This window comes from Alnus glutinosa, chromosome 7 (assembly GCF_958979055.1).
Source record: "Alnus glutinosa chromosome 7, dhAlnGlut1.1, whole genome shotgun sequence".
Lineage (NCBI taxonomy): Eukaryota > Viridiplantae > Streptophyta > Magnoliopsida > Fagales > Betulaceae > Alnus > Alnus glutinosa.
Window position 1 is genome coordinate 25,306,157 of NC_084892.1, and position 18,016 is coordinate 25,324,172.

The 18,016-nt window shown below is 42.6% G+C and overlaps 1 protein-coding gene across 1 annotated transcript; it reads left to right on the top strand.

The window, feature by feature from the left end:
- Window positions 1-9,905: 9,905 nt before the first annotated feature.
- On the top strand, window positions 9,906-16,646 carry LOC133872832 (NADPH-dependent aldo-keto reductase, chloroplastic-like). The gene is made up of 7 exons (XM_062310448.1): window positions 9,906-10,096; window positions 13,579-13,629; window positions 14,698-14,774; window positions 14,903-14,990; window positions 15,236-15,511; window positions 15,699-15,947; window positions 16,258-16,646. The coding sequence occupies exons 1-7, from the start codon at window positions 9,977-9,979 to the stop codon at window positions 16,345-16,347; spliced, it is 951 nt and encodes a 316-aa protein (XP_062166432.1). The 5' UTR covers window positions 9,906-9,976; the 3' UTR covers window positions 16,348-16,646.
- The last annotated feature ends 1,370 nt before the right edge of the window (window positions 16,647-18,016 follow it).

An 18,016-nucleotide genomic window follows, 5' to 3' on the forward strand; every position in this document is an offset into this window, starting at 1 on the left:
CTTCCGACAAAGAGGAAGTGCGTCAAGAGCCTGTCGCTTCAAGTGGTGACTTTCTCGAAGAGATGGATGAAGAAGTCGGCACCCCCCTAGACGAGCCTTTGGCTGAAGAGTCTGAAGTAGAAGGTACTCCCCGAACTCCTTCTTCGGAACGTCCAGAAACACCACCACCCCCTGAAGAAAATCGTGAAACGGGGTACTCCACCCCCCGAGTTTCATGTTCTGCGCCTATACAAACCGAGACTCCTACTGGACTGTCCGAGGCTGAGGACGTTGAAGAGCCTTACCCCTCTCGGGAAGTGATTGATCAGGGGGTGCCGGGATCTGCTCCTGGAACTCAAAGTCCCGATCAACCCGAAACAACTCCCCATGTTGGAGTGGCTGAGGAGTCTCGGATCGAATCCGAGAACGTTACTCCTGAAGCTGGCGTGCTCCCCGAGACTTCTACTAGGAGCGAGTCTCGTGCTGAGGCCAGCCCAAGCACCGGGGCTGTACCTCAAGTGGGTCCTAGCTCTTCCTCCAGGGTCTCGGCCGGCTTCGAGATTTTGGGCAGGGGTCTTCTGGGTCATCCGATGGAGGCCATAAAGAACTTAATCCCCGAGGGATATCTGGGGAATGCAGGGGCGTCTTCTCCCGAGAAGATCGCCCAAGGCATTCTCATCTCTCATTATCAGGTAAGTTTCTGGAGCTAGGACTTTTTATTCTGTTTGCATCCCGATTCTGACTTTGCTTACTTTTTTCTTGACAGCTTCTTGTGAAGATGACTGCCCTCTGGCAGAAGTGCGAAAATTGTCCTGCGTCTCCGCCCACTCCTTCCCCCGAAGTTCAAGCCCGCATCTCGGGTTTAGAGGATGAAGTTGCGGCGCTGAAGTCTCTTCTTCAGTCCAAGGACGAGGAACTCGCGTCCCGGGAATCAATTATATCCGAGATGCGCTCTGCTAACGCTCGTTTGAGTAACGAAGTGGCGGAGGCCAACGGTCGATACGCTCGCTCTATTGAAAGTCTTTCTTCCGAGCTGGATCGTGCGGACCAATTGTCTATCCGTTTGTCGGCTGTGCAGAATGAATGCTCCGAGGCGTGCAAGAATGCGTTGAGTGCCGAGGCTGAAAAGGACAAACTCAAAGATGAGGTTGAAAGACTTACAGCCGAGAGGGATAAAGCTCTCAAGGCGCAGGATCACTCGGAGAGTCTCTTGATTCGTCTCAGGGCTAGATATGACGCCGATCGGGCAAAGCTTAAACGTTATCAGAAGCAGTTGAGCTATGCGCCTTATCTTCGGGATCAGAGTTGGGGTCGGGGTTGTCATTGGGGTTTCGAAAATTTTCGAACTTTGGTGACAAATCCTCAATATAAATTTGATCCCGAGACGGTTGATCCGATGTTGGTGGGTTTTCCAGAAGAAGCCATTGATGAGATGGAGGAGTTTGGTAAGGACTTCATGCCCGACGTTCCGAATTGGGGTCTTGACGCGCCAGTTCCCGAAGAAGACCCTCTTGACGATCCTGCTAGCTAGAAGCTGTTTTCTTGAATTTTTATCTTCTCTTTTCTTTACCTGTACATTTTTCTTTGTATAAAACTTAGAATATGATATCTTTTGAATGAAATTTCTACCTTCTGCTTAGGCATTTTCTTTTCTGTTTTCGGTGTCGGATAAACCGAAAAACCTTTTCTGCTCTCGGTGTTTGACAGACTTTCCTGCTTACCTTAATGAGTTACCCCCCACAACCTTAGTCTGCGACCGCAGGCTAAGTCGTTTGAGGTGGGTAGTTAGATTGTTGAGCTTTACCTTTCTTTTAATTTCTTTATCTTTGAAGGCTTCAATCTTTCAACATTTGGAGACCTCTAACCGAGAGGTTTTCTTGTCTTAGTGTTCTTTTCATGACCACTTCGGGTTGTCTAAGGAAAGGACGTGGGCAGATTCTTTCCTGGATGCTCTTGTCCTTCCGAAAACCTGCAATCCTGCATTGATAGCCTTTATTGGACTGGCATTGATAGCCTTTATTGGACTGACCTTTAGGGTTTTCTTGCTCTCGGTTTTGGAAAGACCGAGAGACTTTTCCTGTTCTTGGTGTCGAACAAACCGAGAGACTTGTCCTGCTCTTAGTGTTGAATGACCAAGAGACTTTTCTTGCTCTCAATTTTGGACAAACCGAGAGACTTTTTCTGCTCTCGGTTTTGGACAAACCGAGAGACTTTTCCTGCTCTCGGTGCTGAGTGACCGAGAGACTTTTCCTGCTCTTGGTTTTGACAAACCGAGAGGCTTTTCCTGCTCTCGGTTTTGAGTGACCGAGAGACTTTTCCTACTCTCGGTTTTGAGTGACCGAGAGACTTTTCCTGCTCTTGGTGTTGAATGACCAAGAGACTTTTCTTGCTCTCGGTTTTGGACAAACCGAGAGACTTTTCTTGCTCTCGGTGCTGAGTGACCGAGAGACTTTTCCTGCTCTTGGTGTTGAATGACCAAGAGACTTTTCTTGCTCTCGGTGCTGAATGACCAAGAGACTTTTCTTGCTCTCGGTTTTGGACAAACCGAGAGACTTTTCTTGCTCTCGGTGCTGAGTGACCGAGAGACTTTTCCTGCTCTTGGTGTTGAATGACCAAGAGACTTTTCTTGCTCTCGGTGCTGAGTGACCGAGAGACTTTTCCTGCTCTCGGTTTTGAGTGACCGAGAGACTTTTCTTGCTCTCGGTGCTGAGTGACCGAGAGACTTTTCCTGCTCTTGGTGTTGAATGACCAAGAGACTTTTCTTGCTCTCGGTGCTGGGTGACCGAGAGACTTTTCCTGCTCTTGGTGTTGAATGACCAAGAGACTTTTCTTGCTCTCGGTGCTGGGTGACCGAGAGACTTTTCCTGCTCTCGGTTTTGAGTGACCGAGAGACTTTTCCTGCTCTTGGTGTTGAATGACCAAGAGACTTTTCTTGCTCTCGGTTTTGGACAAACCGAGAGGCTTTTCCTGCTCTCGGTTTTGAGTGACCGAGAGACTTTTCCTAAGTATATAGATCGGATTGATTCTTGGATTTCTGTGATTGTCAGTAGATACTGGAGATAGACATTCTTTATTGAATATGAAATTGTTTGTAAAAAACTGAAAAGAGAGAACAATTAACTACATGAAATATTTTTTTAGGTGCTCGGCATTCCATGATCTTGGAAGTATCTTTCCGGTCTCGGTCATCAAGCGATAAGCTCCCTTCTGATGGCATCCTATTACCTTGTAGGGGCCTTCCCATCCGGGTCCCATTTTGCCTTCCGTTGGATCTTTCGTCATCAAGCTCACCTTCCTGAGTACCCAATCTCCGATTTGGAACTTTCTGGGCACCACCTGTTTGTTAAAGTACCGAGCCGTTCGATTCTGATATGCCGCCCATGTGACATGAGCGTCGTCTCTTTTCTCCTGCAACAGGTCCAGGTGTATCTTAGCATTCTCGTCGTTGAGTCCTGGATTGTAGTGAGCCACCCGGAAGCTTGGAGATCCTACTTCCACAGGAATCACCGCCTCGGTTCCATATGTAAGTGAGAATGGTGTCTCGCCCGTTGGAGTTCTTCTGGTGGTTCGGTACGACCACAGCACCTCTGGAACGTAATCAACCCATGCTCCTTTCTTCTTATCAAGCTTTTTCTTCAGGATCTTTACCAAGGTCTTGTTTGTCGCCTTTACTTGACCATTCGCCTTTGGGTATTGTACCGAAGCATAATGGTTTCGGATACGGAGCTCCGAACACCACTTCCGAAACGGTTCACAGTCAAACTGCTTCCCATTATCTGTGACGAAAGCATGTGGAATCCCGAACCGGCACACCACTGACTTCCAGAGGAAGGTTATGGCATTCGCAGTGGTTATAGCTGCTAATGCCTCTGCTTCCGCCCATTTAGTAAAGTAGTCTACAACTACAATCAAGAACTTCCGTCCGCCTTTTCCTACCGGCATCGGACCAACTATATCCACCCCCCATTTTGCAAATGGCCATGGAGAAGTGAGGGGGATGAGCTTCTCGGGACTTGCTTTCATGATTCTTGCGAATCTCTGGCATTTATCACAGGCTTTGACAAGAAGAGCTGAGTCTTTTTTGATCGTGGGCCAATAGTAACCTGCTCGGATGGTTTTTTGCGCCAGCATCCTTCCTCCTGAGTGGTCTCCGCACACTCCTTCATGAATTTCCCTGAGGACATAATTCGACTCGGCCTTGGAGAGGCATTTGAGAAGGGGTTCGGAATATCCCCTTTTGTACAGTGTATCCCCGAGGAGGCAAAACCGTGCTGCTTGTATCTTCACCCTCCGAGCTGCAACCTTATCTTCGGGCAACAACCCATGTCTAAGGAACTGGATAATGTCCCTAGCCCACTCTGGCTCCTCCGGTGCTGAGTCTACTTCCATAACCTTGGTCCTCGGGGCTATCGAAGGCTCGGTCAGAACAATAATTTGCCTTCTTGACGCTTCCATCTCTTCCTCTGTTCCCGACGCGATCTTTGAGAATTCATCAGCTCGAATGTTTTCCTCCCGATGTATTTTTGTGATGACAAACCTTTCAAAATAGGACTGGAATCTCCGTACTTCTTCCAAATACCTGGCCATTCTATCTTCTTGTGCTTCGAATTGCCCTTGGACTTGGCCTACGACCACCTGAGAGTCACTCCGGATTTCGACATTGGTTGCCCCCATCTCTCGGGATAATGCCAAACCTGCTATCACCGCTTCGTACTCAGCTTCATTGTTTGTTGTAACGAAGTCCAGTTTCACAGCAAAACCGAATTCTTGCCCTTCGGGATTCCTGAGGAGGACTCCTACTCCGCTTCTGCTCTGTGTAGAGGAGCCATCTACAAACACAACCCAGGTTGACTCCTTAGGAAGTTCTTCTGCTTCAGGAATGTTACAGAATTCTACCAGGAAATCTGCTAAAGCCTGTCCTTTGATAGCCGTCCGAGGATGAAACTCGATATCAAACTGTCCGAGCTCCACCGCCCAGTTGACTAACCTTCCCGAGAGGTCAGGCTTTTGCAACACCTTCTTCATTGGATACTCGGTCAAAACTCGGATAGCGTGAGCTTGAAAGTATGGCCTCAATCTTCTAGCTGAAATGATTAAAGCGAACGCCAACTTCTCGATCCGAGGGTACCTCCCCTCCGCACCATGAAGTGCTTTGCTTGTAAAGTAGACCGGTTTCTGAACCCCTGAATCTTCTCGGACTAGCACCGAGCTTACTGCTGAGGGAGAGACTGCCAGATAGAGATAAAGAATCTCCCCTTCGGTTGGGCAGCTCAACAGTGGTGGGTTGGCCAGATATTCCTTCAATTTTTCGAAAGCTTCCTCACACTCCTCACTCCATATAAATGCTTTTCGTAAAATTTTAAAGAAGGGAAGGCACTTATCTGTCGACCGTGATATGAAACGGTTCAAGGCTGCAATTCTCCCTGTCAGTCGTTGAAGTTGTTTTGTTGTTCTCGGGGCCTCCATCTCGAGGACAGCTCTGACCTTCTCTGGATTAGCTTCAATGCCCCTTTGTGACACCATAAACCCCAGGAACTTGCCTGAAGAAACTCCGAAAGCGCACTTTGCGGGGTTGAGCTTCATGTTGTATTTTCTTAGAGTCCGAAAAGTTTCTCGGAGGTCTTCTATGTGTTTGTTTGCCCGAACACTCTTAACCAGCAGGTCATCTACGTATGCCTCAACGTTTCGGCCAATTTGACTTTGAAACATCCGGTTCACCAGTCGTTGATATGTGGCTCCAGCGTTCTTCAATCCGAATGGCATCATCTTATAGCAGTAAAGTCCTCGATCTGTAATAAAAGCAGTTTTCTCCTGGTCTGTTTCTTCCATGCAGATCTGATTGTACCCCGAGAAGGCATCCATGAAGCTCAAGAGCTCATGCCCAGCCGTCGAATCCACCAATAAATCAATCCGAGGCAGGGGAAAGCTATCTTTCGGACATGCTTTATTCAGGTCGGTGAAATCTACGCACATCCTCCACTTCTCGTTAGACTTCTTCACCAGCACTACATTAGCCAGCCACTCGGGATAATCCACCTCTCGGATGAATCCAGCTTTCAGCAACTTCTCTACTTCTTCAGCAACTGCCATATTTCGTTCGGCAGCAAAAGCTCTTCTTCTCTGCTTCACAGGGCGATAATTTGGGTCCACATTCAGCTTATGGACTATAACCGAGGGATCAATCCCCGGCATGTCTTCATGGCTCCAGGCAAATACATCTTTGTTGCGCCTCAAGAACGCCACCAGATCTTCCTTCATGGGTTGAGGGAGTTGTGAGCCTATATGAATTTTGTTTCCCGAGTCGCCTATCTCGAACTCCTCCAAGGCTTCCACAGGCTCCCCCAACGGTGATTGCTATTTTCCATCCTCCTTAGTTTTCTCCCCCCGACCGTGCTGCCTCGGGATATCTTTCAAGGACAGATTATAGCATCTCCTAGCCTCCTTCTGGTCTCCTTTTACCTCTCCAACTCCTTCTTCTGTTGGAAACTTCATGCTGAGATGTGGTGTTGAAGTCACCGCTTTGAAATCGTTAAGAGCCGTACGTCCTATAATTGCATTGTAGGCCGAGACCTTATCAACTATTAGGAATTTCACCATAATGACTTTTTGCCTTGGGTAGGTCCCGGCTGTCACAGGTAAATCGATAGAACCGAGAGGCAACACCTTCTCTCCGGCAAAACCCTGTAGCTGGCACGAGACCGGAACCAACTTCTCTAATGGAACACCCATGTGATCAAAAGCTGATTTAAACAGAATATCAGCCGAGCTCCCAGTGTCAATGAGGATCCGCCGGGTCTGATAGTTTGCTATGGTCAAGGTGACCACGAGGGCGTCTGTGTGCGGAAGCGAGACTCCAGCATAATCATCATCAGAAAACCCTATAACCAGAGGGTTATACTTCCGAGATTTTGGGGGCCTCTGGACCGAGTAAACTTCGAAATCATCGAGCTGCCTGGCGTATGCTTTCCGAGCTGAGTTGGACTCGCCTCCTCCTCCGAATCCTCCCGAGATGGTGTGGATGATAGGGATATTGCCCTGCTGTGCCCCCCGAGGCCTGCTTCTACTTCTCTCTCTTCTTTCGTCCCTCCGAGGCCGAGGTGCTGGCTCTCGGCTTCTTTCTCTTCTTTCATCTTGTCTCGGTTGATAATTTCTTCTATTATCCCGATCTTCTTCTCTTCTAGGCCTCGGATAGTGATCTCGCTCCTGTTGATTCCTCTCATTGGCGAGGAATCGGATTAGCTTCCCATTCTCAATGAATTTCTCGATCAACTGCCTTAATGAAACACACTGCTCGGTCAGATGACCGTGTGAATCGTGGAAAGCGCAGTACTTGTGAGCCAAGTACGGAGGGGGATTTCCTTGAATGGGTCTCGGTTTCTGGTAATTCGGATCTTTCTTGAGTTCCATGAGCACCTCGGTGATGGAGGTGTTCAACGGTGTCCACTTGTAATCTCCGAAATTTTTCTTTACCTTCTTATATTCTGCGGGACCAGCATCCTGTACGGGCTCAGGATTCTTCTTTTTCTTAGGCTTCTCGGTGGACGGCTGCTGTTGTTGCTGGGAATTACTGAGGAGGGCTCGGAGCGTTTCTTCCTGGTTGATGTACCTGTCCATCTTCACCATAAAGGTTTGGAGATCCTTCGGCGGTTTCAACGCCAATTCCGCCATCAGAGGTCCATCTTTTTTCAAGCCTTGAAAAATTGCACCGTAAATGAAGTCGTCTGGTGCACTCTCTGTGTTCAGCTTCTCCTGGTTGAACCTCCACAGATAGTCTTTTAGAGACTCATTTGGTCCCTGCTGCACAGAGAGTAAGTACCCTCGGGGTTTCCTTCTAGCTCTCCCGGATACGAACTGGGCCAGGAATTTTCGTCCAAGGGTGTCGAAGCAATCAATCGACCTTGGTGCGAGATTCCTGAGCCAGTCTCGGGCTTTTCCTGACAGGGTGAGAGGAAAAGCTCGGCATGCCACAGCATCTGGTGTCTTGTGCAGGGAGACATGGGACCTGAAATTGTCCAGATGCTCCACTGGATCTTCGCTGCCAGAGAAGACAGGAATGTCAGGTACCTTGAATCTTCCGGGTAAGTCGCAGTTGGACACTTCTTCGGTGAATATGGATTCCTTGTGCTGGAAGAGGTTGTCAACAAGGGACTCCTTCCCATCACGCCTCTGGTCAATCGTCTTTGACAGCATATCATATTTCGCGCCCAGATCCTGGACCATCTTCTGCAACCTCCTTTCTGCCTCCGTGGGTGGAACCGGATTGATGGGCTCTCCACGATTCTCGTTCCGCCCGGCTCTCTCTTCATGGTTCTCGTTCTGCCCGTCATGATTCTCGTTCCGCCCGTTTTTCTCTCCTGAACCTTCGTGGTTTGTCCCATCGGCTACATCATGATTGGGCGGCGGAGTTCGTGCGGCTAGGAGCACAGCGTTCTGAGCCAACAAATCCTCCACATTCTTCTGCGCCTGGGCTAACTGTTGACTCAGTTGGGTTATTCGAGCCTCTGGATCCGCAGATTCTGCTTCTCCACGAGCATCGTCTCGGCTGATTGGCGGCACTTCGTTTAAGATCGATTTGGAACGTCTCGTCGTCACCATTGCGGATTTGTTTTTCGTAAGAACAATTGATCGTTCCCACAGACGGCGCCAAACTGTTGGTACAGTTTCCGGTATGGTGACGTGTCGCCTAAGGATTCGCTGCCTGACTTTTTACCGAACACTTCAACCCTGCAAAAAGGAACAAACAACTCGTCGGGGGTGCCGACCACGCCCACTCCGATGCCTAAGTCAGTCTAAAAGGTTTTCTGTATAGAATCCTTAATCTTAATCTCAAGAGCTTAGAGAATTCGTATCTTATACCTGGTGTGACGGTCTTTATTTATAGGCCGGACCTTCTTGACATTGAGTTGGATTAGGAGTTTGAGGAGTCCTAGCCCGGTTTGAATTTTAATCATATCTTCTGGGAATTTGAGTAGGAGTGTTGAATCCGCAGTTGATTGCGTTTGTACTTCTTTAAATTCGATTCCATGTCAATAATCATCTTATCCCATAAATCATGGATCTGTAGTTTATCCCTGATCTCCTGGGATTCTATCCTTATCGAATTCTGAGATGGGTGTGGCGCATGGCACCTTCCTAGGAGACTGTAGCACATTTCAGCTGACCTCCGAGGTGATGACATCCGAGACGTTTCTATTCTTACCTGGAGATCTCGGGATATATCCGCATCATAACAGGGTTGTGTAAGTCCGAGATGTTTATACTCCGAGATGTTGACTCATCCAATGAATATCATCCCGAGGAGATACCGCACCGACTCGATATCATACCGAGGTGTTATTACTCCGAGGCACAAATATCCGAGATATGTTTACTCCATCTTAACTGGGAGATCTCGGGATATTTTACATACCGTAACCTGGAATGTCAAGACCGAGACATCGTCATATCTCCGAGATGTCTTCGGTCATAAACGACCTTCCCTTTGCTGGATGGAACCATGCGGAACAAGCAGCCGAGACATAACTCCGAGATGTCATTGGATCCACGTGTCTCTAGGGTTGATTTTATCCCTAACAAGAGTAAAAGACAATTTTCTGTTCAAAATTTTTTACGATATAAAGCACAAAAACTTGATAAAAAATATACTTAATTCTTATTATAACATGTCACATTTTTAATAGATAATATTTTTCACAAAAAAAAAAAAGAAAAAAAAAGGCATAAATTGACGTAATTTGAAAATTTACAATTTTTAAAATTGTAGAGAATATTCGCAAAGAGTCAAAATCTTGATCAACAGCCAGGCAGAGCCTTTAAGAGAATCAACCATAATCAATCAGCATGGTCATTCAAATCAACGGTGACGAGACAATCTAAACTCTCGCGCCTACGCGGGTTGTTTCATTTATAAAAAGGCCTCTCTGTCTTCCAATCACACTCTTTTTGTCTCACTCATATCAGCAGCGTGCAATACACGCGCTTCGAGGAAATTTTGAAAATGGCGGACGGAATTCGATTCTTCGAATTGAACACCGGAGCTAAGATACCCTCGGTGGGGTTCGGCACGTGGCAGGCTGACCCTGGCCTCGTCGGCGAAGCCATCGCCACCGCCATCAAGGTGTTCTTCTTCACCTTCTTTATTTCTCGCCGTTTGAAGATGATGCTGAAATTTTTTTGTGCTGTTAGAGTAATGGATAGATTGTTATATAATTTATGAGAAATAAAAGAGTCGCTGGTTTTGATTAATTTAGCGCTTTAAGATCGAAGGAGAGTAACTGGTATATTTGCTTATGGAACATCTCAAATTCTCTGACTTTTTTCCCTTTTACCTATGAATTATTAAGCTCGAGTCTAATATTAGGATGATTTTTTTCCTTTTCTTTTTATTGTTGCTTGTCGATGTTATATGCCATTCAATAAAAAATGTCTAGTGAAAGGTTCTCTGTACTGTTAACTTGGGATTAGAAACTGAAATAAAATGTGAACCTGACGGGTTCCTTTGGAATAATTTACAAGGAAGGTTATCACATTTCTCTACAATTTGATTGAATGTGAGAATCAAACGAAATCTTATCAGGATTTACCGGCGGTCAAAGCCATCGCTTAGACCGGAAGAAACCGTCGTAAAAGTTTTAGCAGCAGTTGATCAGTGACGGTCATGGCCGCCTTAGTAGGTTGGTAGTTGGTACTCGAGCATCATAGTTTGAGTTGTTGATTAAACAATGCCTTGGAAGAAGTATGAATAAATTGTATTCGAAAACGAATTACCTCAGCAAACACAACATTCGTTATTGCTTGGCTACGACAACCCCTTCCCGGCCTTGATGATCTTTCAACCCGTAGGTTGTCGACACGATGTTGGTTTTCTTGGGATTTCATTCTTTTCCTTTGGTGATGCAGTGATCACTGATCGCCAAGACGGCATGTTTTGCGGTGCTACTTCCTATCCAATATAAAAATAAAAAAATGTACAGACTGGGATCTCTTATTAGGCGAATCTTGTGTCAGCTTCTGAGCTTTTTATGTTTGTCGTGTCGATCTTAGTTTATTGATGGGCCGCCCTTTAATTAATAAGTTTATTATAATCAGGATTAGTCAACCACGTACATTTTTAGCAATTTAATATTAAGTTGTTGGCAATTTAAACAGTATAAATTGTGAGTGAGGTCGACATGGGTAGGCAAACGAGGAACGGAACCGTCTGGAAATTTGACCAAGTGGGGGGTGGGGGGATGGTACTGGTCCGGTTCATCTTCAAGAGACCCACCCTTGAAGCTTCTTAAAGCTCTAATTCAACGCTGACAGCTCCTGACGCGTCACTCAGCAAATTGTGAGTTACTATGGAATCCAATAATGCTATACTTCACACACTTATTATACACTTATATTACATCGGTTAACCTATTATGATTTAAGTAGTTTACACTTTTATTATTTTATAGTGATCGACATTGTAAGCCACTTAAAACGACGTGACGGTGTGACGTGATAAATGAGGATGAAAAGTAGTATTATTCATGAAACCCATATGTTCAGGAAAGTGGGTAGGGGCAATTTGAAATCTATTTGATAGGTGGGCTTATAAGAGTTTTCTCACATCCGGACAATAAATTGTTAGAAATTTGGATGTGAGATGAAATTTATAGATGCCCGATTTAATAATTCAATTACATTTAAGTTTTGGTTTTATTGGCAAGTTCTTTTTCTTTGGAAAGTAATTAACTTGCAACCTTGATCGTTTGTTTAAGTTAGAGGAGATATCCTGTTATTAAAACTACATGGGGTAAGCTGAATCCATTTATAAATAAGCCATCTCCTTGATCTTCCTTTTCTTACTCCTCTCTTTAGCTGGTCATAAATAGGCTGGCCCTAAGTTATTTTTTAAGCAATATGAGAACAGAATTTTTGTGTGTTATTGAGAGAAGAGAGGACCTAAATTTTATATAGAAAAATATAATAGAGCCTTCCCATTACAGACTTCTAGGGTTATTTGCCTACATAAATATACCACATCAAATAGGACTTGTAGTCCTATACGACAGAGGTATACAAAAACCAATGGACTTAATGATCACTCGTTAATAATGGGCTTTCCTGTATAATAATCATTATAAGTCACATGTCCAACCCATTTTAACAAACTAAAACATACAATCATTTATTTTATTTTATTTTATGAATGAGTAACTTTTTATATAACAAACAAACAATTGTATTTACAAACACTTCAGCAAACAGCTGAAAACACTCGACAATACAAGTATCATCTCAGCGTTACTGATTTTCATTTTTACACAGCAAACCGCCCCTGCTAGCTAAATACAATACAAACTCTCAAACCAGTACAACACCAAAATCCCCTTATCAATTCCCCAATTACCACATATCCTCTCATTTCCCGCAGTTCTTCTGAATTTTTCTTTCCCCAAGATCCGAGCTCTAACTTCCCATTTGGTTTTCTGCAGAATTTGGTTTTCTGTCTTGGGATGACTGCCATGTTTAATTTCATTCCTATTTCTCCAGATATTATACATAGTTGAACCAAATACCAGCCTGCATACATTTACGTTGAAACTCTTCTTTCTCCATTGCTGCAATATCTTAGAAATTACATCTTCCCAACTCGTTGGTTGATCCACCATATATATCACACATTCTCATAATTTCTTTCCAAATTATCCTGCTATATCCCCATCTCAATAGCTTGTCCCTTGTTGTCCTTCATAGCGAACCATAATACAAAAGCTTGCTTTGGAATAGCAAGAGGAAACCAAATCAACTTCCACCATGCCATTTGCATTTGTCTATCTCTCAGCGTTTCCCATGTCTCTGAATTTGTATATCTTCCAGACTTGGAAATCACCCATTTTGGCACATCCTTCTCCCCTATTTCCACCAAAGACAACCTGCTTTGTATTTCTACCAGATCCTCAGATTGAGCTGGCCTCCAATTCCAGTTCCCTTTTTTGAGAACAGTCGACAATTTGGCTTCTATTTTACTATGTGCATCACACACCACTCGATGACCATATTTTTCATAAAGCACCCCATCCAGATGCCACCAATCAAATCAAAAGTGAATATTTCTTCCATCTTCTGCTTCAAACTTCAAAAACTTTCTAGCTTCTTCTCTCAACTTCAATATCTTCCTCTAGCTCCCTGAACAATTTGAGGAACTTTAATTTGCCAAAAGCTCCTGACATTTAAAAACATACAATCAATTGAAACCCAATTAAGGACATATTCTAACATTGTTGGGTTAATTTTGAGTTATAAGATAACTAAATATAACTGGATTCTTTTGATGATTGGTAGCATATGCATTGGGATAGTTTTTTATAATGGGTAACAAAAATGTTGGTGATCATTAGAAGGACATTGCGAAAATCGCAAATGACAAGGTTGAATTAGGTGGTTAGTTTCTTTTCTTAATAAAGCATTACTATATCTTTTCTTTACTTGTTAAAGCACTTCATAACATGATCCTCCTTTTCTCTATCATCTTTTCTACAAGAAGAAAAAGATATACTTTTGTAGCTTTCCTGCTGATGATGTATAATTAACCAGCAGTTAGCTTACTGTTCTTTGTGTCAATGGCAGGTCGGATATCGGCATATTGACTGTGCTAAACTGTACGGTAATGAAAAGGAGGTAATTTTGCATGGTACCAAACACTTTATAAATCTTAGTTCTTTTTTTTTTGGTTTGCTGTGGTGTATATATATCATCTTAGTCGCCATTTCATATCATGGCATGCATTTGTTAAGTCATCCAACTCTTGTGAGTTCTACCTTACATGGTCCTTTTTAATTATGGCAATGGTTAAGGTTTCATCATAATTAATAACTTATACTGTGAAAGCAAAGCCAGTTATCCCAAGTTGCAGGTTACTATAAATTGCATTTTCACCTTTCAAGTTACTGTATGGTATGTGAAGCTTACCGCTTGACTGTATGGTATGTGAAGCTTACCGCTTGATTTGCTAAGCCATTGCCAAAAACTAGCAATTACTTTGTTTGGCTTAGAAATTTTATTAGGCATATCTTTCACCTTCTTGGCATAGCTCACTCCTTAAAGTTTCCAATTCATTTGTCATGTTGAATATGTCCTTTTCTTGTGCTGCTATTATATACTTCAGGGAGCTCATAGATAGTATATCCAGATAGAGTGCTTGCACACTTTTGGCATGTAAGTGTTTGTAAAAGTGTAAATTTGGGTAGCTGACATAGCACCACTGTGATGTATATCTATTCTCATTATCATTAGTTTACTGACGAGATGGACAACAGAAGACAAAATGATCCCAGGAAATATGCAACTTATAAGCTGGATGAGTTGATGAGAGGTAATGTGGTAGTAAGGTATAAAAATTGGCTTAAAATATCAGAGTATGTATTACTGTACAAGACTCTTCCTCTTTAGCATGATTTTTGCAGAAAAGTTCAATTTTATCCTCTCTTTTATTTTCTTCTAATTTGCGTGCTTCCGGTGAATATTAATGTTCATCTACTGTGGTTTTCCTTTCTTTGCTTGTGCACAAGATCTAGTGAGTTGTTAATACGATACTTTCTCAATAAATGAAAATTTCCATTTTGCGTTTGATAGGAAGCTTTGGATTTTATGTCATACTATGCTAAAAGGGAATCACATACTTCAGGAGTTAGTTGTGTCAATGTTTTATATTATGTCATGTTGTGGCCTAATTTCTGGGTTGTGTAGATTGGGTATGCGTTGAAGAAGCTGTTTGAGGATGGTGTAGTGAAGCGTGAGGACTTATGGATCACCTCCAAACTCTGGTTTGTCTAATACTTATATTGGACTTGAAATTGTACTAAACATTCTCTAATGTAAATTCAGATATAGTTACCTAGCATGGTTTCATGACTGTTTTTTACTGTCCAACTTGAACCATATTTACTTGCAGGTGTACTGATCACGAGCAAGAAGATGTACCAAAGGCATTGGACAAAACCTTGCAGGACTTGCAACTTGACTATTTAGATCTGTATCTCGTATGTATATCACAATTAAGCTTTTGGCTTTCCATGGATTACAGTGATTGATATCGCTAGTTCCTTGATATACATGAGTTGCCGGGAGCCAATCTGGGATAAAGTTATATCATGACATGCTTCATGTCATGGCATAGATAAAGTTAAATTCAAAGACAACAACTTTGAGAGTCTCACCAACGTTTTTCTTTTGTTTTGATTTTTTAAACATCACTTGGTAACCAATATGCTAGTTTCTCTTGTAGATCCACTGGCCGGTTAGCATGAAGAAGGGATCAGTTGACTTTAAGCCTGAAAATCTTACCCAACCTGACATACCAAGTACATGGAAAGCAATGGAGGCGCTCTATGATTCTGGAAAGGCTCGAGCTATTGGAGTAAGCAATTTCTCTGCAAAGAAGCTTGGGGATCTGTTGGAGGTAGCACGTGTGCCTCCTGCTGTTAACCAAGTGGAGTGCCACCCTTCCTGGCAGCAGCCGAAACTACATGCATTTTGTAAATCTAAAGGGGTCCACTTATCTGTAAGTATGCACATAAAGTAGTTTATAATTTCCATTTGCTGAATAGGAAACGAAAGAGAATCTTTGCTAGTTAATCATGCAGAATAGAGTAATGGAAGAGCTTCAGAAATGAAATGGGGCTGTTTCCATTATCTGTGATTTCTGAACAACTCTAATTTCTAGTTGATGTAAATTTTTCTTATTTCAGGGGCATTCACCATTTGGTTCCCCTAGTACATGGAAGTTCAAGTGCGATATTCTTGAGAATCCAATTGTCAATATGGTTGCAGAGAAATTGGGGAAGACTCCTGCACAAGTGGCTCTTCGTTGGGGGCTGGAAATGGGTCACAGTGTACTGCCTAAGAGCACAAATGAGGCAAGAATTAAGGAAAATTTTGATGTGTTTGACTGGTCTATACCTGAAGATTTGTTTGCCAAGTTCTCTGAAATTGAGCAGGCAAGTAGCTTAGCCCTATTTTTTTTTTTTTTATTTGTGCATTGCTCGTTACATTATATTCTTTTGAATCTTGTTTCAAGAACGGCCACAACATCCTGCCATTGGTCTTGCAATCTTCTTGTTAAATATGCTACTTTTAAAATATGATGGTTTTACGATGGATTTCTGGGTCACTGACCACCATTCGAATTATAATCACTTATTGTTAATTCAATTTGTTTAAGAATATCAGGTACTTAATAGTTTCCAACGATTAAAGAGGGCTTCACTACAATTTAAATGATTGGAGTTTTTTTATTTGTTCATGCAGGAGAGGCTAATTAAGGGTACTCCATATTTTGTTCATGAGACCTTTGGTGCCTACAAAACCTTAGAAGAACTCTGGGATGGCGATCTGTGAGCAGACACCGAATTTATGAAACATTGTGGTTTCTCTTGTCCTGTTTGATCACAAATTACTTTATTTTCAATCCTTCTCACCTGGTAGTGACGGTAGTCATGGATTGAGTTGTTTCTGCTTTAGAAATTTTAGTAAATAAAAGAACACAGCAGCTTATCATTCACATGATGTTTCTAAAATCACTGATGTAAAAAACAATTGAGTAATGCCATTATAGAATGATTGTTGTGGTTGGGATTAGTTGTATTTGTGACTAATAAAGGAGTAAACCTATGTCAAGAAGTAACACTTTAAATCCATTTCTCGCTAAGGTAGACGGGAAAAAGAAAGAGAAACATTTCAAAATTGGTTTTCTTTGAATGATAGGTTGTGGATCAATGGTCAGAACCTTGCTAAGTGGCTTCACCCTCATTTGTTATAACAGTTAAAAGTGTATAGCCATGTTGCGACCCAATTTCTGGTTTGTGTAGATTGGGTATGCTTTGAGGAAGCTATTTAATGATGGTGTAGTGAAGCGTGAGGACTTATGGATCACCTCCAAATTCTGGTTTGTTTAATGCCTTTTTGACTTGAAATGGTACCAAGCTTTCTCAAATTGAAATTCGATTAGAGATACCCAGCAATGCTAGCATGCGTTCGTGACTGTTTTTCACTAACTTGAACTATAACTATTTGCAGGTGTACTGATCACGCGTCAAATGATGTGCCAGAGCTCTAGGATAAAACTTTCCAGGACTTGCAACTTGACTATCTAAGGATAAGGATCCCCTTAAATTCTCAGTTTGAATTTGAAATTCGAATAGGTGATTATAAGAGAATATTTATGGAACTGACCTGATCAAATAAAAATTGGGTTGCTCAATTACTTATACGGTTAGGTGGGTTCCATAAGAGCTCTCTCACAATTACTTTTCCGAATTCTCTCAAATTCAAAGAGAAAATTTGAGGAGATCTTGATCCACTATCTGGATCTGTGTCTAGTCTGTACTAAGCTTTAACTTTCTTTGAATTACTGTTACTGATGTCACTAGTAACAGTAATAATTATAAATTATAGAGGAATTCATTAAATTCAAAGGACTGTTGTTTTCTGACCTATGGTAACGGTTGGGTGGATTGAATTTTTTATTTTTTGAACAAATAGCATGTGCTATTATTACTACTGCAAACAGCCCATAGGCTTACAACTTGAAAGTAAGGGACAGGACCCCCCAACTTTCTAAGCCTGAATGATCTGGCTTAGTAAAACAGCTGCCTAAGCAGAAATACAAATTTTACAAGAATGACACTTGAGCCTCTCTTACAATAACGCTCATTCTCTAAAGAAAGTGGACTGATCTAGTAATTAGCCAACAAATATTCCCATAAAACAACAAAACACAGTCATTAACAATCTTAGCTAGTGATTTTGCGATATATAATACCATAAATATTAATGATCATTTAATAATTTGATACAGGCCATAACTTTAAATTGCCACTTGTCGCAATTCTAAGCTAATCTCTTGAAGGTTTCTGCTTTTATATATAGTATAGAAAAATACTATTTAGTAGACTGTTATATGACTGCCATATAATTGAGATGATGTGACAGTGAAAATCAACCATTAATTTCTTTTTTGAGAAATGATCTATACACTTCTCCTTCACAACATTTTCACAACACGCCA

What these genes read in the sequence shown, in the direction of transcription:
- LOC133872832 (XM_062310448.1), top strand. Translation starts at nt 9,977, where the DNA reads ATGGCGGACGGAATTCGATTCTTCGAATTGAACACCGGAGCTAAGATA. An exon ending in CCATCGCCACCGCCATCAAG is followed by an intron (nt 10,097 to 13,578) that starts GTGTTCTTCTTC and finishes TGTCAATGGCAG; the next exon opens with GTCGGATATCGGCATATTGA. An exon ending in TGTACGGTAATGAAAAGGAG is followed by an intron (nt 13,630 to 14,697) that starts GTAATTTTGCAT and finishes TGGGTTGTGTAG; the next exon opens with ATTGGGTATGCGTTGAAGAA.